The sequence below is a fragment of the Lissotriton helveticus genome, chromosome 7 (genome assembly GCF_964261635.1).
Source record: "Lissotriton helveticus chromosome 7, aLisHel1.1, whole genome shotgun sequence".
Classification (NCBI taxonomy): Eukaryota; Metazoa; Chordata; class Amphibia; order Caudata; family Salamandridae; genus Lissotriton; species Lissotriton helveticus.
The window spans coordinates 126,861,937-126,877,389 of NC_136068.1; the positions used below are offsets into that span (position 1 = coordinate 126,861,937).

The 15,453-nt window shown below is 44.8% G+C and overlaps 1 protein-coding gene across 2 annotated transcripts in view; it reads right to left on the reverse strand.

Annotated features, from left to right (window-relative positions):
• ZGPAT (zinc finger CCCH-type and G-patch domain containing) overlaps positions 1 to 15,453 on the reverse strand; it is a 47,730-nt gene that overhangs the window by 16,866 nt on the left and 15,411 nt on the right. For both annotated transcript variants that reach the window (XM_078651683.1, XM_078651684.1), the window contains exons 4-5: positions 6,552 to 6,701; positions 6,119 to 6,250 (exon numbers count right to left, since the gene is read on the reverse strand). In XM_078651683.1, coding sequence (XP_078507809.1) covers positions 6,119 to 6,250; positions 6,552 to 6,701 — 282 coding nt within the window. The remainder of the gene's footprint in view (positions 1 to 6,118; positions 6,251 to 6,551; positions 6,702 to 15,453) is intronic.

The window sequence follows — 15,453 nt, forward strand, 5'->3', positions numbered from 1 at the left end:
ATTGCTTCAGTTGGTGATCTGTGGAAGCGCAATGAGATGGTCCCATTTAGAGACCTACAAGCAAAGTACCAGCTGGCAGGGTCAGAGACGTTCCGCTACTTACAAATTCGCCAGGCACTAACCACTGTCGTGGCTAGTGGTAAGGCTCTAGCCGAGGCCACCCCACTAAAAGATCGACTTTTAACAGATACCTGACACACAAAGCCATATCGCTCACATACTGTAAATTAATAAACAACAGACCGGACCCATTGGTAGTCTCCCGACAGCTGTGGGAGTCGGACCGTGGGTATCTAGAGGACGATGACTGTCAAGAAGCCCACTCTTCCCCCAAGGGATTTGCTATTCCAATGAATTTACAACTAATTCAGCTAAAACTTTTACACAGAACTTATCTACCTGCACATACGCTGGTCAAGATGAGACGTCGGCCTAATCCTGGGTGCCTTAGAGGGTGCACAGCAGAGGGTACATTTTTCCACACGATCTGGGAATGTCGAAATACCCAGCCATACTGGGTGAAAATTATCACTACACTGACAAGGGTAATCGGGAAAAACATTGCCCACTCTCAGCTACTTTGTTTACTAAATGTGTGGAAGGCTACCGACCTGACCCAAACTGAGCGCACATGGGCATCACTGGGATTGGTCTTTGCCAAGAGGAATATAGCTCAGGTATGGGGGACTGGGGATTTGCCTAAATACCAAAAATGGGCTAATGACATGGATAATGGGATGATCGCATAGAAGGCTGTCTTTAAACACAGGGGTTGCCCCATGAAATGGTATCACAAATGGGCTGAAAGGAATGTATCACGTGGTGAAATATGTGTATCTCATCAGTCTAACTGCGTAGAGCAGAGTTGGACATTGATCTTCCTACCTAATACTTTACAGAGAAGGTGTTTTACCTGTAAAAATTGTCACGAGTCTCTTTACCACTGTATTTTATTGCTCCGCGGTCTCGCGGCCACCCACTGTACTATCACAAGTGTTTAATAAAAATAGAATAACTTTTTTTATTTTAAAAGAATGCGTAGAGTATCCAACTTTTTCTGTATTTTCAATACATGAAATTTTCCAGTCAGCCCAGTCAACGCGTTTCATCCTCTATGGACTACATCAGGGTTGTGCTTTCCAAACTTGTGTGACTTTTAAGTAGCAAGAAGCATGGCCTCCTGTTTTAGTTTCTTCATGGGTAATACATCCTTTTTTGGGTGGTGTAGTACCCCATAAATCAACTACCTCCTTTGTGCGTCAGGGCTCGAGTGTCACAGAAAAAAACTTGAGCCCTGATGCACGATGCATCTACCACTTTGACAGTCACAACTGGTATGTACTGTCAGGGTGGGAACCCCCAAAGAATGCAACGGGCAAGCCGTCACATCAACCATGAACAGAGGACAGCCAGCTGGGAAAACAACATCTTGTGCAACCATGCAAAAGGTATCCCATATGGACATATCCTATTCAGGTCAAACACAGGCTTCGACTACCCCATGCTTCATCATACCCCTCATTCATCCTCCCCACTTGCATCTGCTTTGTGCAAGAGAGGCAGTACGAAGGTTGAGGGTACAAGGATTTCTACTTATGAACTCAAATTTGCTGCTATAGTCAATAATAGACTACTCACAAGGGGAAGCAGAAACCCTCAATAGGTTTAATGGTATATTTAGTTAGAGTGTACCGCTTCTTAGGAAAGTGGTCATGCACCTCTTGTTCAAAGCCTATTTTGGGCTTGCAGACTGGTGTGTCCACTGAAGGAAAAACTAAATAGATAAAAAATGACATGGCTGGGCAGCGAGCTTTAAAAAACCCCACATGCTGAGCACCTTTGCCTTAAAACATGATTTTGTCCCCTTCACTACTCCACTTGAGGACCATTGGAACCAGGTACAGGCATTAGTGCTTATTGCTGCTAATTTGACCACCCCAATGAATGTGGCTTCCTCTCCATCCCAAACTACTCCACCACTTACCCCCAGCATTAGTATAAAAAAACCACAACATGCCATCCCCTATAAACACACTCCATGTACAGTGTACAGCACAAACGTACACCCCATTACACATACAGCACCTACACAACACTGCCATCCTACTCGGGCACAAAGACAACTGGCATTCTATCCCATATACAAAAATGTGAACCCCTACCGCCACCACATAACCCTTCTATATGCACTGCATTACATCCTCTACCACTACCAATACTCTACAACATGAAAGGGCTGTGCTTCCTTTCCATCACCTTTGCATACACCTTGCATCAGTGCCAATCCTACACCACGCCCTACACATTAAATCAGAAACGCCATTCATCACCTACTACTTCAACATACACTACCACCTACACAGTCACTTACAAGACCTACAGCTTGTACCACTAAGCACTACACCACTGCATACTCCCTGTACAGTAGGAGCAGGCAGCAGCCCTTTCCTACCACTTGCTCCAATGCTTTCCTTCCTCAACACCATTGCATGTTGCTTCGTGTTTCCAGTTGTCCCGGGAGCGGGTTCTAGAGCTTTCTTACATACAGTGCTACCGTGAGAGCATACTGCAATCTCTCCTCTACTTTACCCCAAGCAACATGTAGATCCAACATCATACCACTACTTTACACCTGCAAATCGCAAACATCAGCTAGAGCAGCGTTTCTTACCCTGTGGTCTGGAGACCCCGAGGGGGTTCCACAATGCACACCCAGAGGGTCAGTGACAGAATAATAAATAATATTAATAGAATAAAGAGTATATAAATAAACTGTAAAACTGAAAATGTTAAATTGTTGTGTAAATGTGAATGAATTTTAAATTGGAGCTGCTATCTTCAGAATGCTTAGTAGGAGCAGTGCATGGGCATCAAAAAGAATATAGTTTGGACGATGGGTTGCCTCAATTAATTTAAAAAAGCTTCAACGTTCTCATTAACATTTTTATTTTCCTATATTTGTTTGTGAATTAAATAAAGTATTTCATAATGTGTGTGTCTGAAGAATGCTGGTTTCTGTATTTTTGTTTGCTGTTAAATCACCGAAATTGCTAAGGCCAGCCTTAGGTCACTGGCTTACAGTAAAGACTCTGTGGTGGTCCCCGTATTCCAGTAATGATTAAGTGGGGCGTCTATAGAAGTCAAAAGGTTAAGAACCACTGAGCTAGAGCATCATTTACACCTCAAACTGGTCATATTATATTCCCACTTCACCACCACATACACTGCCATACCCCACCACGTCTAGCACCTGCTACATGATATTCACTTACTGGTTTGAAACCCATAATGCATGTGAAACATTTATTTATACATGTGAAATTTGTTCCCAGCTATTGGTTCCTCATAATGAGGCTCTTCCAATACATCATCATCTGCGTCACACAGTGGAACAGCAACATTATACGCCTTTAATCCCAGGGACAGGCCCATAACCCATATGGCCAAAGTACAAATGTGTCTAATTTGTACAACTATTAGTTTCACCAGTTCTCAGTCACAGTGTGGGCTATTATTCAGGCTCTTTTTTTTTAAAACCTTTATTAAGTCAAACAGATCAATACAGGCGCTGGCCTACAACCACTGGGGCCGGCCGCAAAAATCAGGAGCGAAACAAAAGCAGTGGAAATGTGTACGATAAAATAGAGGCACGCTATAGTCATAGTACATGGTCGTAGCACAGCGAACACAGGGATAATAGAGGTTTCATTTTACAATACGGAGAAGGAGGCAACAGCTATATCATCAGAGGCATTACACTACACAATAGACAAAAAGAGACGGGAGGGGTGTATCCCCTCAAGCAATCAGAAATGCAATGATAAGCAATAAAGCCAAAAACACCCTACGCCCGCCGAAAGCAGGCCAGGAGTAAAGATCGAACAATGGCAAGCAAAGTAGCAAAAACATCATGTGGAAAACCCACCCGCACAAGACAGAAAGAAAGGACAAGTGCAGATGCCGAACAGAAAAAGGATGTAAGAAAAGATATAGCCCACCCCCTGAGAAGAAGAGGAAAAAGGGACCATAGAACAAAACAAACTAAAATAACAAAACCCCTCCAACACCCACCACCCTACATCACCGTAATGGCTATGGCCTACCCCACTAACAGCGTGCCTGTCGCCCCAGAGTCACCCTAAAGAAGAAGGAAGGAGAGAAAGAAGAAGACAAGAGAGAAAAAGAGCGAGGAGAGGAGCCAGCGATGCAGACACTAAGTCCCCCCCACTCCCGCAATCAAAATCGTAGAAACAAAGGCCATAGGAAATACAAAAAGCAGCGAGTGCACTAAACGCAATCAGCAACAGCCCCACAGAACATGTCCTTAAATCACCAGTAACCGGCAAGACGTCCCTCCAAGACCCAAGCGAGGTCACCCCTGGCCACTTCTGCAAATAGTAGAACTGCTAAACAGTCTTGCAGTCAGGAGACAGGTCGATACTAAAAGTTCAATCCATCCAGGCGGGTAAGGCAGCGCCGCCGCACCACATCGTCCCAGCCACCAAGGAACAACCAGCGATGCGCGGCGGCAGCCAGAATGCAACAATACACCGACCACCAACAAGTCAAAGTCCAAAAACAGGTCTGCCAAGCACGGAAAGGAAAGTACCAGACGCGGGAAGCACCGCAGCACAGGGGCCAGATCCATTCGCACCCTCGAAACTGTAGATTCATCCGGGGAACCTGACACAGCAACCGAAGGAGAGTCAGCAACACCAACTCGGGGGGAAGCCACCACGCCACAAAATGGCGGATCAGAAATGGCAGCGATCCGCACCTCCAAATCCCGGGAGTCCCGGAGCAGAGCAATCCGCAGGGAAGCCAGTGCAACCATCATGTGACTGTATGTAAGCGTCTCTCCATGCCGCCGAAGTCCAGGGGTCTCAAAATCAGTGGTGTCTCCGTCCCCGGGAGGGGCACACTCCAAGGCACCATCCGCCATCTTAACCATTCCGTTCTCCGCCACTTCCCCTCCGCCTCCAAGGCCAGCCCGGCCACCGGAGGCAACAGGTCTCACGGCTGATCGGCAACAGTTGACGTCTGGTGCGGAAAAGAGAGTCACCAAAAGGCCTGGCGCGCTCCCCGCAGCTCTCCGGGAGCCAACCGCCGGTTCCCAGATGGGACTATTAACATGAGCGGGCGTCACGCCCAAGGGGAACCAGACGGTACGGCTGCTCTCTGGCTCATCGACAGCTCGGGCATATGGGGCGACCCGCTATTGGGAGTGGGTAAGCACCACCTCCCACGGCTCGTGGCTCTCAGGCTCCCACCGACCGGGTTCTCACCCAAACCAGGGCCGCCGACACTACGAACACTGTCGGGCAAGCTCGGCAATCGAGGTCCCGGCGTCAGCGCCACGGAGGCCGGCAAACAGGCGAGGGCAGTTCTCAGGATTCACTGCACGGTGGAGCCCCGAAACTTAATGGTAAGTGAGCGTCTGTCTCGAACAACGTAGATCAAAAAGCCTCGTTCAGGATGATCAGCAGGATAGGCGGGCGGGGAGGAAGGGACCTCAGAGCAAAGCGTGCAGGCTCTTTTTTAAATCCATCTGTGGAAGGTCTATCATCTCCAGAGAGGGAAGGTTGCACTGCTGTTTCTATGTGGGGCCCGGTGAGTGCGTACGTAAGGAAGCCTATATTTCTGGTGCCAAAACTGTCAGGCTCTGTGTAACTATACCAGTTTTGTCAGTGAAGTGAGTGCATTGCTGCCTTCCAGGCCAAACAAGTTTGCATCAGTAAATATTCCGCTATATAAAATCTCACTATTTCCTTATAACAATGTTGGATATCTTACAGTCACGCCTTTTAAAGTAGAAAATAGCAGCATGTATCACAACGGAAAGAAAATGGAAAACAAACTGCATCCAGGAAAACTTGTGGTCTCTGAAAAAGCCTATGAAAGATTACGAAAAAAAGTGGACATTACTGAACGACAGGGAAATTGAACATTATACCTTAAAAGAGTTGCCTGCATTAACCCCATTAAGTCTGGATTTTCACCTGCACACCCACTCTAATATGGACTTATTTTGTCAGTAACGTTAGTGCACCATTACCCCTTTTTCTGCCCAACACCCCCAGCCAGTACCCCAGCTGAAAATTTACTTCCATCCACTCACCTTTTCCAAACTCATATCCCATCAGGGCTAATAGCTTGGAGCCCATACCGCGGGTGTGCACCTCCCAGCCTGCAAAGGAAGCACTGCAGCTTGGTGCCCAGTCTCCAGCCTCTACCGATTCAGAGTCTATTACTGCAAAAGAAAAAGACAAAGCAGGATGAGTGCAGTCGGAGGGCAAAATACAGCTTCTCACGCTTCCCACCAATGCCATCTTCTTGCACTACCAACCAATGCTTGGTCCCAACACTGAACTGGAGCCTCGGTCTCTTAATGGCCACTAATGCCAGAACTTAAGTCGGTCCTTCAGAGCCAGCACTTCACAGTGCCCACCAATATGAGTTTCTAATCTCCATATTGCTGCAAGTCAGAAGCTGCAGCCCACAACTCTGACATTCCTCCAGTACTCACCCTCCGAGACGTGCTGGAGCCATACCTTTGGCAAAGCCAAGCTCATCACTGTCGTCGTCCTCAGACGAGGAAGCCTCCTCAGACCTCATTGGTGGAATCACTCCGTCCCCTTCCAGCACAGCCTGCTTCAGTAGTAAAGAGTCGAACTTAACCGTAAAGAATCCATTGTCGATATCTGCAGGGAGAGAAAAGTGCCGTTCATTGACCTGGCTTTTCAACAGCAGAAGCAATCTGACGAGAAGTGTCACAAATGAAACTCGTGTCCCACAGCTGACAAGGAGCAAATGGGATCTGCAGTATGATAAAATCTGTATCAGAATTTATCACCTCAGTACACATCAAAGTTTTCATGTAAGTGGTTGAAATGAAAGATTATCATGCACGAGTGCAAGCAAAGCCATTAGTTCTGGTGTCAGACTTTTTGCTTTCTCAATGCTTGTTTTGTCATGGTTTTTGTAAAACGTTGTTGTTGGAGGGAGCTGACAGGCCCTTGCCATTACATATAAAAAAGGTTAACTACAAGCAAAACAATTTTAGGCCTCAAAAACCGTACACTGTTACAGTAATGCCTGGACTACTACATGTGTAGATCAGAGGACTACAGACAGGGGGGGCGCACCCCCCCTGGGGTCTCTGGCAGCATTCCAAGAGGAAGCAAAGGCCTCAGCAAGTACTTGCAAATTCAGATGGCCTAGAAGTGCAAATGTTTATTTTTCGTGTTTCTAGGCAGTTTTCCTTTACATGAATGTTGAAGAGCATGAGCATAAAAAAACGTAGGCAACTGTGATGGCAAGGTCAAAGACTTGGCTAAAAACAACAAAATATTCTGTATTTTGTTGTATTTTCACGCTCACAGCAACTGCATATAAAAAGGCACACCTTAAGGGTAAAAAAAAAAGTCCAATTAAAGTAACTGGTGGGAAATGCACTCTTTCACTTTATAAACCGTTAATTGATTTATGTGTCCACTGCAGATGTCGGTTAGTGAGACAAGAGTCGCAGAATTAAAAACCCTGGTTGGTGCAGTAAAGAACAGTGATGTGTATTTATAGTGCTATGAGGTCCCAAAATGTAATAGAAAGCACTGAGCGTATGTAAAGCATTATGGTAAAATTGTATTACACAAAGTATAAACAGGATGCCATATAATGATTAAGAGCCTGATTTAGATCTTACTCAGACACAACGTTGACGGATATCCCGTCCCCTGAAATATAAAACCTAGAGGATATAATGGGATTTAGAATTCGGCGGACAGGATAATAATCAACCTTTGTGAAGGGCCTCACACTGTCAATATCTGAAGATTATGCAACAGGAGGTGGATTATGTGGCAAATGCAGCAAATCCATAATTATGTGAAAAATGCAGCGACCACAGAATTGCATATTTCCAATGGCACTGAATATGATGAAACAAGTGCTTTCAAGGAATATATATGTGTAACAGTTGGTCAGACTGTACCCAGTGCAGACGTTTTTAAGATTCCACAAAAAGGACACTTTCCAAAGGTTAGAATCCTTTCACTACCTATCAAAAATAATACATCTTTGTCATCATGATGCTTCGAGTGACCTCCTAAATTAAAGCACTTTAGATCTCCCTCCTTATTCTCTCACTTCCCTTTCCCTCCCATTCCTCCCCCAGTCTCTTCCCTACCCCACAACAGCATTTGGTAATGGGTCAGCCCACTAAAGCCATTGGCAGTTTAACTCAGAGTGACTGCATTCTGCTGTTACATCAGGCATACATTTATACCAGAAGTTCTCAAACACTTTTTCTCTGAGCCACTCCAACCAAAAATGTTTTGGAGTCAGGCCCCATTCAAAACTTTATAGGAAGACTTAGGGGAGCGGAAGGGCTAGGGCTGAGTGCAGGGGTTATGAGATAATTTCAGGGGCACCTCTCCAGTAGCTCATAATTCACACTAAATGGAAGATATATAAAAGAGACATCACCTAAGAAAACTGTAATAGACAAAGACACTACTCCTATTAATTGAGGTCGTTAACCCTCACACTCTTAAGTCCCAAGGCAACTGCACCTTCTGCACTAATCATAGCTGTGGCCCTGAATTTCAAAATGTAGTTGCTTATTGCTGGATTTGTGGGTTAAACTGGTACAATACGGTAAAATCTTTGTCCAGGCAGTGTTAATATGTGTGAAAATAAACTAATAAGAACTACTACCACAAAATGTGCTGCAATGTATAAAACTTTTCTTGCTGCATGACACATTACGGAAGGACGACCGAGAAATGGAGGAGGTTAACCTCTCGCCGGCTCTAGGAGGCGGCAAACCAGCCTTGACATCGTAAAGACCAATAGTGCCCCTCCCCCAGCATAGACGACCAAGCAATAGAGAAGACGACCATGGAAGTGCTCCATTACATAAACATACACCATTTAGACTAGATCTAAGTGGCTGCGACTCAAGGGAGGGGGGAGTAAACGTAGTTACAAGTTTTGGGATTATGGAACCAGACATATATGAATGCAGTCGATAACACTATGCACTGCTTTATTGATGTATAAGAGCAATTATTGAAAAACTCAAAATCTGGTTAAAAAAAAAAGAATTTTCTTGCAGCATAATTTTGTTAGCGTTGCAGCATAATTTGGTCCTCCCCTTACACATAATCCCAGTGGCCCTACTTATTACAAGCATATAGCCAGTAATGAAGAAGCTCACAATTTCGGTAAATATTAGAACTAAGATGAAGCAAGCAAGAATTCCTGAACCAGGATTACAGACTATGGTAAAGTGGAGAGGACGGGATCAAAATCAAAGTCATCTCTAGACCATCCTCAATGTGTAGTCTGATGGGCATAGGGTCAAATCCAAACTTAACCCCTTCCCTGCGGGGCTAATTCCCCCGCTGTGCTGGGGTTGGGGGTGGGGCACGTGCAGCGCCCCGGTTCTTGTGACGAGCTGAGCTCGTCATGAGCCACGGTGGCCGTGTGCTCATGACGAGCTGAGCTCGTCATGACCACGCCTGTTCCAATGGAACGCCTAGCACAGCAGGGGAATTATCCCCGCGTGGGCGCGGTGAAACGGTCATGACGAGCTCAGCTCGTCATGAGCACACGGCCACCGTGGCTCATGACGAGCTCAGCTCGTCATGAGCATGGGAGGGGTTAATGACTGAGGATTCAATACTTTAGTCATAATTTTTAACTAGATCACAGTTATCCAAAACTTAGATTTGCCTGCATATAAGGAAACCAGAAATTTTTTTCAACAAGTTTCTACTTCTGAAAAAATGCTACAGATAGAGAAAGTCAGTCACAAACACATGCCGGACTGACTGAATGTGGCCATCCTGCCTTTTCATGTGTTCCGGACATCCTCTTTTCAAGAGAGTCTGTGTCAACTATTAGGAGGCAGCAAAACAAATGTTGTATTTGTTAACATGCTAATTCTATAGTCAGCATGCAGCACTATGGTGCTATATACAATGGGGGGGCTTGGCAAGGAGAAAGCTCAAATCTATGTGTAACCTGCTGCTCAGATTTGAAACCCAAGGAGGCCTAATAGGTCTTATTTTCTTCATCCACCTAATTAATGCCCAGTGTAAAGGAGGAGAATGACATGAAGCAGCAGAAAAACTACGAAAGAGTTCTTAGTCCTGAATTATAATTTTTAAAACCCTTGGTTTGTAATATAAAACATGATTACTGTAGCTACTGTGGTTAATATGTGGCTAAAATGTAGCAATTCTTGTTGGCGAAAACGGCTAGAAAATTAAAACACAAAAGAAAAAACTGAATTTGACTGTCCCCTTTTTCACTTGTTATTTTTACTTCCATTATTTTAAAAACTGCCCTTGTAATTTAGTTATCTGCTCTATTTTGCAATCTTTATTATGTATTTTTGCGTAGTCTATTTTAAACATGCCTGACATGTCAGTGGCCTTAAAAGTCCAACATTTTTCACTAAAAATTTACTTGAGCCTTCACAGACAAAATTTTGGAAATTTTGCAGCAAAGATGAACAAAAGAGCAAGACTCGTTCAAGAACTGCCATAAAACGGCCAATGATCCCATCAACTTGTTCACACCAACTCTATGTGACCACCCAGTCAAATACATCATACACGTGAGAATTCTTGAAGTGACTAGACATTCCAAGAACAAACAACATTTCAAAACCAGTCTTAAATAAAACATCCGTAAACCTTTCCCGGAGGTTCATCTAGGTAAGTCCAACAAAGCACTTGTGTACGACTGCTGCCACGTTTCATGCAGATTATTGGAAGACTGATCCATGTACTACACAACCTCTAGAATCAAGTGCATCTGTATAAAAGTACCAATTAAATAAATTAACACGGGTAACCAGAATTTATACGGGCACCACTCAACTCCACCCTTGTGTCGCCTACACAACCAATACAAAGCCTGAAAATCTATCTGTCCAACAGTGAATCATGGGCTGCAGTGAGCTTACTGAAAAAGACAGAGGCCCAAAAGCATTTATTAGCACAGGAATTAGTCCTACATGATTACTCTTACATGTCAGTGTGAAGCAGCCCTGAAGAATCCAAGTCCCTATTAGGAAAGTACGAAGAGGGCAGTCCTTTCAATTTATGCCAACTGTATTGGATTATTCCTTTAATAGTCACATTTAAGAAGTTTTGGGACCATTTTACAATGTGTATGACACAAGTAACAATACGTAAAATACATAAGTACTGCTTTATTTTTCAGGAGTGCCTTTATGATGGACCCCTCAATTGCTTGAAAGCACAATGATTTGTCAAAGCAAAATGCACCCTCAACTCCACTATAGCTAAACTCTTCTACCCTCCCTGGCCCAAAGACTGGCATCCATGACCAAGCTTAGGGTTTTGTCTCAATTAAAAGTCGACCTAATGTCCAAATGGGATTATTTATTCAGTTCCCCTAATGTTGCTGTAACCCTTTTCGATGAGTCCTACATGTCACACAGCCAGAGGCCTTTATGGTGTTAAGTTTGTAGTTGGTACTACCTACTACTCCGGTTTCAACAAGACTAGTTAACTCTAGGTTTGATGACAAACGTTTTCAATGTGATTTATTTATTTTCCATATTAACAGAACACAAATGGAATAATTATTTATTCATCAATTACTGGCAAGGCACTAATGTAGCTGAAAAAAAAAAGGCATGCGACATGAAGGCAGACTCAAATTGGGGGCAGAGGGGCTGCCACATCTTTTACGTTACAATGCATTGTTTATTTAAAGGACCATAATTAATCTGTAATAGTTGGACAGCTTCACGCTCTACATGGATAAACGTCCTTCCTATTAACACGCCTAAGCTAAAAGTAATGCTTTAGCCCTTAACTGCAAACAGTCAAGTTAACAACAGAGAGGTCGGTTGGGACAGATTTAACCTGTTTGCTCATCTGGAGAGAAAGTGTATCTATAATCCCAACATGAGTTGATAGCGGAGCTCCTGTATGTGTAAGGCGATCCAGTCATTCTAAGGTTTTCCTGTCAATATGGCCAAAAACTAGTAGAATTTAAATTTATAGAAATACCTTCTTAAAACACTAAAGTTTTTCAGGTCCTAACACAAGCAGGTCATGGAGTCGTTTTTGTTTGCATTCTGGGACTGGTAGTCCCAATTTTATAAATGAATCAACAGGACTACAAATGCCAGAAGGTAAAGAAAAACCTGAACTGGAAGGCTACACAAAGACAAGACTAGTAGTAGACACCTAATATAGAACTCTATACGGTTATTTAATTTGGGAGAATGGTTTTGGAGTTACGGTAAATGACTGCCTAATTTTGATTCATCGAGACATGAATCCTCAAACATTGGATAAGATTATGGCCTCCCTTTTACTTTTCTGGGAAGTGGCTTATCAAAATTGCACCCGCGATCAATTATAAAAAAAAAACAAGAAAAAAAAAACAGTTATGCCTGTTCCATCGCCAATATATAAAGTCCGTTCTTGATGGGTATTTTTTTTTTTTAACAAGGGTATTCTTTTTTTAAGACACAACCTCATACAGCATAATCTGGTACACCATACAGTGGAACTGCTTTCCACAGACCTCGTGAAAAAAATTATTTTCAATGAGTAGCACAATGGTGGGACACTAACGTATACTGGGACAATAGTACCCTAATTTATATAGGGCATCAACACCATCACTATGTCATCCTAAATGCTATGTACAGAACTTTTAACATAAAATGACACCAGAGTTTCCAACATTTCTGATATGAGGCTTGTTACCCTCTCCCAGAAGTCTCTTCTAGGCAGCACTACCACAAGATATGAAAGAGCCCCACTGTCCACACTTCAAAACATTAACCAATGGGGGAGTTCGCAAAGTTTTAGAGATGTATGCAAGTATGAAAGATGCACTTTAGGATCTTTAATTGAATTCATTGGCCCATGGTCATCTTATTAACCGGTTGGTCAAACCAGGGTTTTGGGAAAACTGTTCACAAGTGTTCCGTAAACCATGGAAAAAGCCCTCCCACTAAGTGGCTCCAACATTTTATACTCCACTGGGGAGCAGTCCTCAATGTTCCACAGCACAAGTATTTTCTCTTGCATGCCATTTTTCTGTACTATTTATTCACCTGGGAACTTGCGAGTGACACCTCCACAAAGATGAGAATGTCTTCATACCAACCTGCCCCCAAACGACAACCATCTGGGGATTCCTTTTAGATCTCACTCAGTCCTGCTCTTTATGTAATCAATAAGCCGTGCTCCTTGTGAATGCCACCGATCTTCAATTCATTTTATACTTTGAAAATAATCATCAGAAAGGTCAAGCCCTGTATTCACAATCGAAACATCATGCTGCTTTTTAGGGCTCGCCTGGCGTTGGAGCGCGAAGCGCTCCCGCCAGCGAGTTCTATAGTCACCTTCCTCCCTGTCAAGGGAGTAGCAGCTGTGAACAAGCCCGACACAGAGCTGGGAACGAGCCGACTCAGGTCCGTGAACGCGCGGGAACGTCAACGTGCACCGTCACGCTCCTGTCCTCCCGCTTCTCTGCCGAGGCGCGCTCCAGGCCGACTTGCGGTTGCGGTGTGCGTCACAGCGTGTTCCAGCGGCCGGAGGTAGGTAAGTGAGGGACGGGGGGCGGCGGGATTTGTTTGCTTTGTTGCTAGCTTGTTTTAACTGTAATATACTACACTCGCGCCTTTCTGTTCTGTACTCAGAGGCGGGCCGAGTTCAGGAGCTGTCCCGGCGGAGCGACCATCTTGCACAGCGCACGCGATATGTGCAAATCGATTGGTCTGGGGCCAGGACACTTTGGGATGACGAAGGGAATCTGCAAAGATCACAGAAGCGTCTGTGATGCATGGCCGACTAGTAGCTGCACCCCGTTCTCCCCAGGACAGCTCCAGAACACAGCTCTGCTACCGCCCGCCTGCTTCGCTGGCTGCATCACGGTTGTCTCCTGCCTACTCCTATGGCACTGCAAGTGCTTGTTTTACCTGCACATGCGTGCATTGTGTTGAAAAATGGATTTAAAAATGCTCGCCAAAAGGCGCAATTTCAGCACAAAAACGTCATTCTTTGTTTCCAGTTGTCAGGGAGCCCTGGCTGCTTCTCTGGGTGGGTATTGATAAAAAGCGGTGCTGGGGGCCAGAAAAGCTGTTTCCAGCACATGGATCCACGCACAAATAACAGCCCTTTCTTCAGGGAACAGTGCGCCAAGGATTTTCAGCTCTCAAAGCTCTCCAGGGTGGAAAGAGGCGTGGTTGGGGTGGGAGCCCCTTAGGGTCGTGGGGACCAAGGGTCTCTTTCAGAAACTCCTGTGCCACAAGATTTGCCTTCACCTGTCTTGGTGAAACAGTCACTCCTGACTCCGCCACTGAAGGTCTGTAATTGCTGCCCCTATTTCCATGGCAACTAAAAAAGAAGGAAAACGAAGCTTAAAGTCTACTCAGTTAAAGGAATGCAAGAGACATCTTGGGCTGCCAAGCCCGTATTTTATCTTGTGCAAGTATTCAGATGCGTCCCAGTAGAGGACCTGACAGGGGCATGATGGGTAAAAAGTATGTGGCTGGCCCCGGGCCTTGGGGACCACTTGTGATCATTGACAGGCTCATTTCCCACCGCACCCCGTGAGATCAGAGTCTCCGCTGCAGCAAATCATCCATTCAGGAAACGACAGTGATATTCTGACGTTGAGTCGATGAGGGCCTAGGAACTTGGAGCTCGTTAAGGCAGCCAAGCGTGGGGACAATGACCTCCCTGCAGACATCCCTCCCCCTGGCCGGCACGAGCCGGTGTACTACCCGACCTGCTGTATGAAGATCGAGCCGCCACCGGGTCAGGCGGAGAGATACTGACCAATGTGGACACACTGAGATTTTGCCATTCGATCAAGTCCCAAATTTCACATCTGTGCAGGTTCCCCCTGGGCAGAGAACATGATTGGTCCATTAATAACCCACCTCCGTTACGCTCTGAAATATGTATAAAGTCTGTTACATTTAAAGGGAAAGATTAAGATGACCTATTTGAACTCCTTTGTCACAGGGTCCTGTGTACACATTTTACAGGTTTAAAATATACATAATAAAGAGCATAGTGTGACATTCGGCCGGTGTTGGCCTTGGTCAAATGCAGTTTGATGCTAGGCCGCCGTGGTTGGATTCTGGAGAAGCAGTGCTTGATGCTTTGCCAGCCCTGTGTAATCTTACACCGTTGTTGTGTTCTCTGGGGCCAATGTTTAGTAACAGTGGGTTAGTAAGAGGCAATAGTGGGCCATTGCCATATTTGTTTTAATGCATCGGTGTGTGACCTGCACTCATTGATGCATGGTTTTGCTCAGAGCTATTTTCTCCCATCACAATCTGACATTAGTCTAGCATTGTAAGATCTCTGGCCAGCAGCTCGTTGATTAATCACCAGTTTGTTACTGAGCCCCAGGAGATATTTGCACAGTCCATTAATTTAA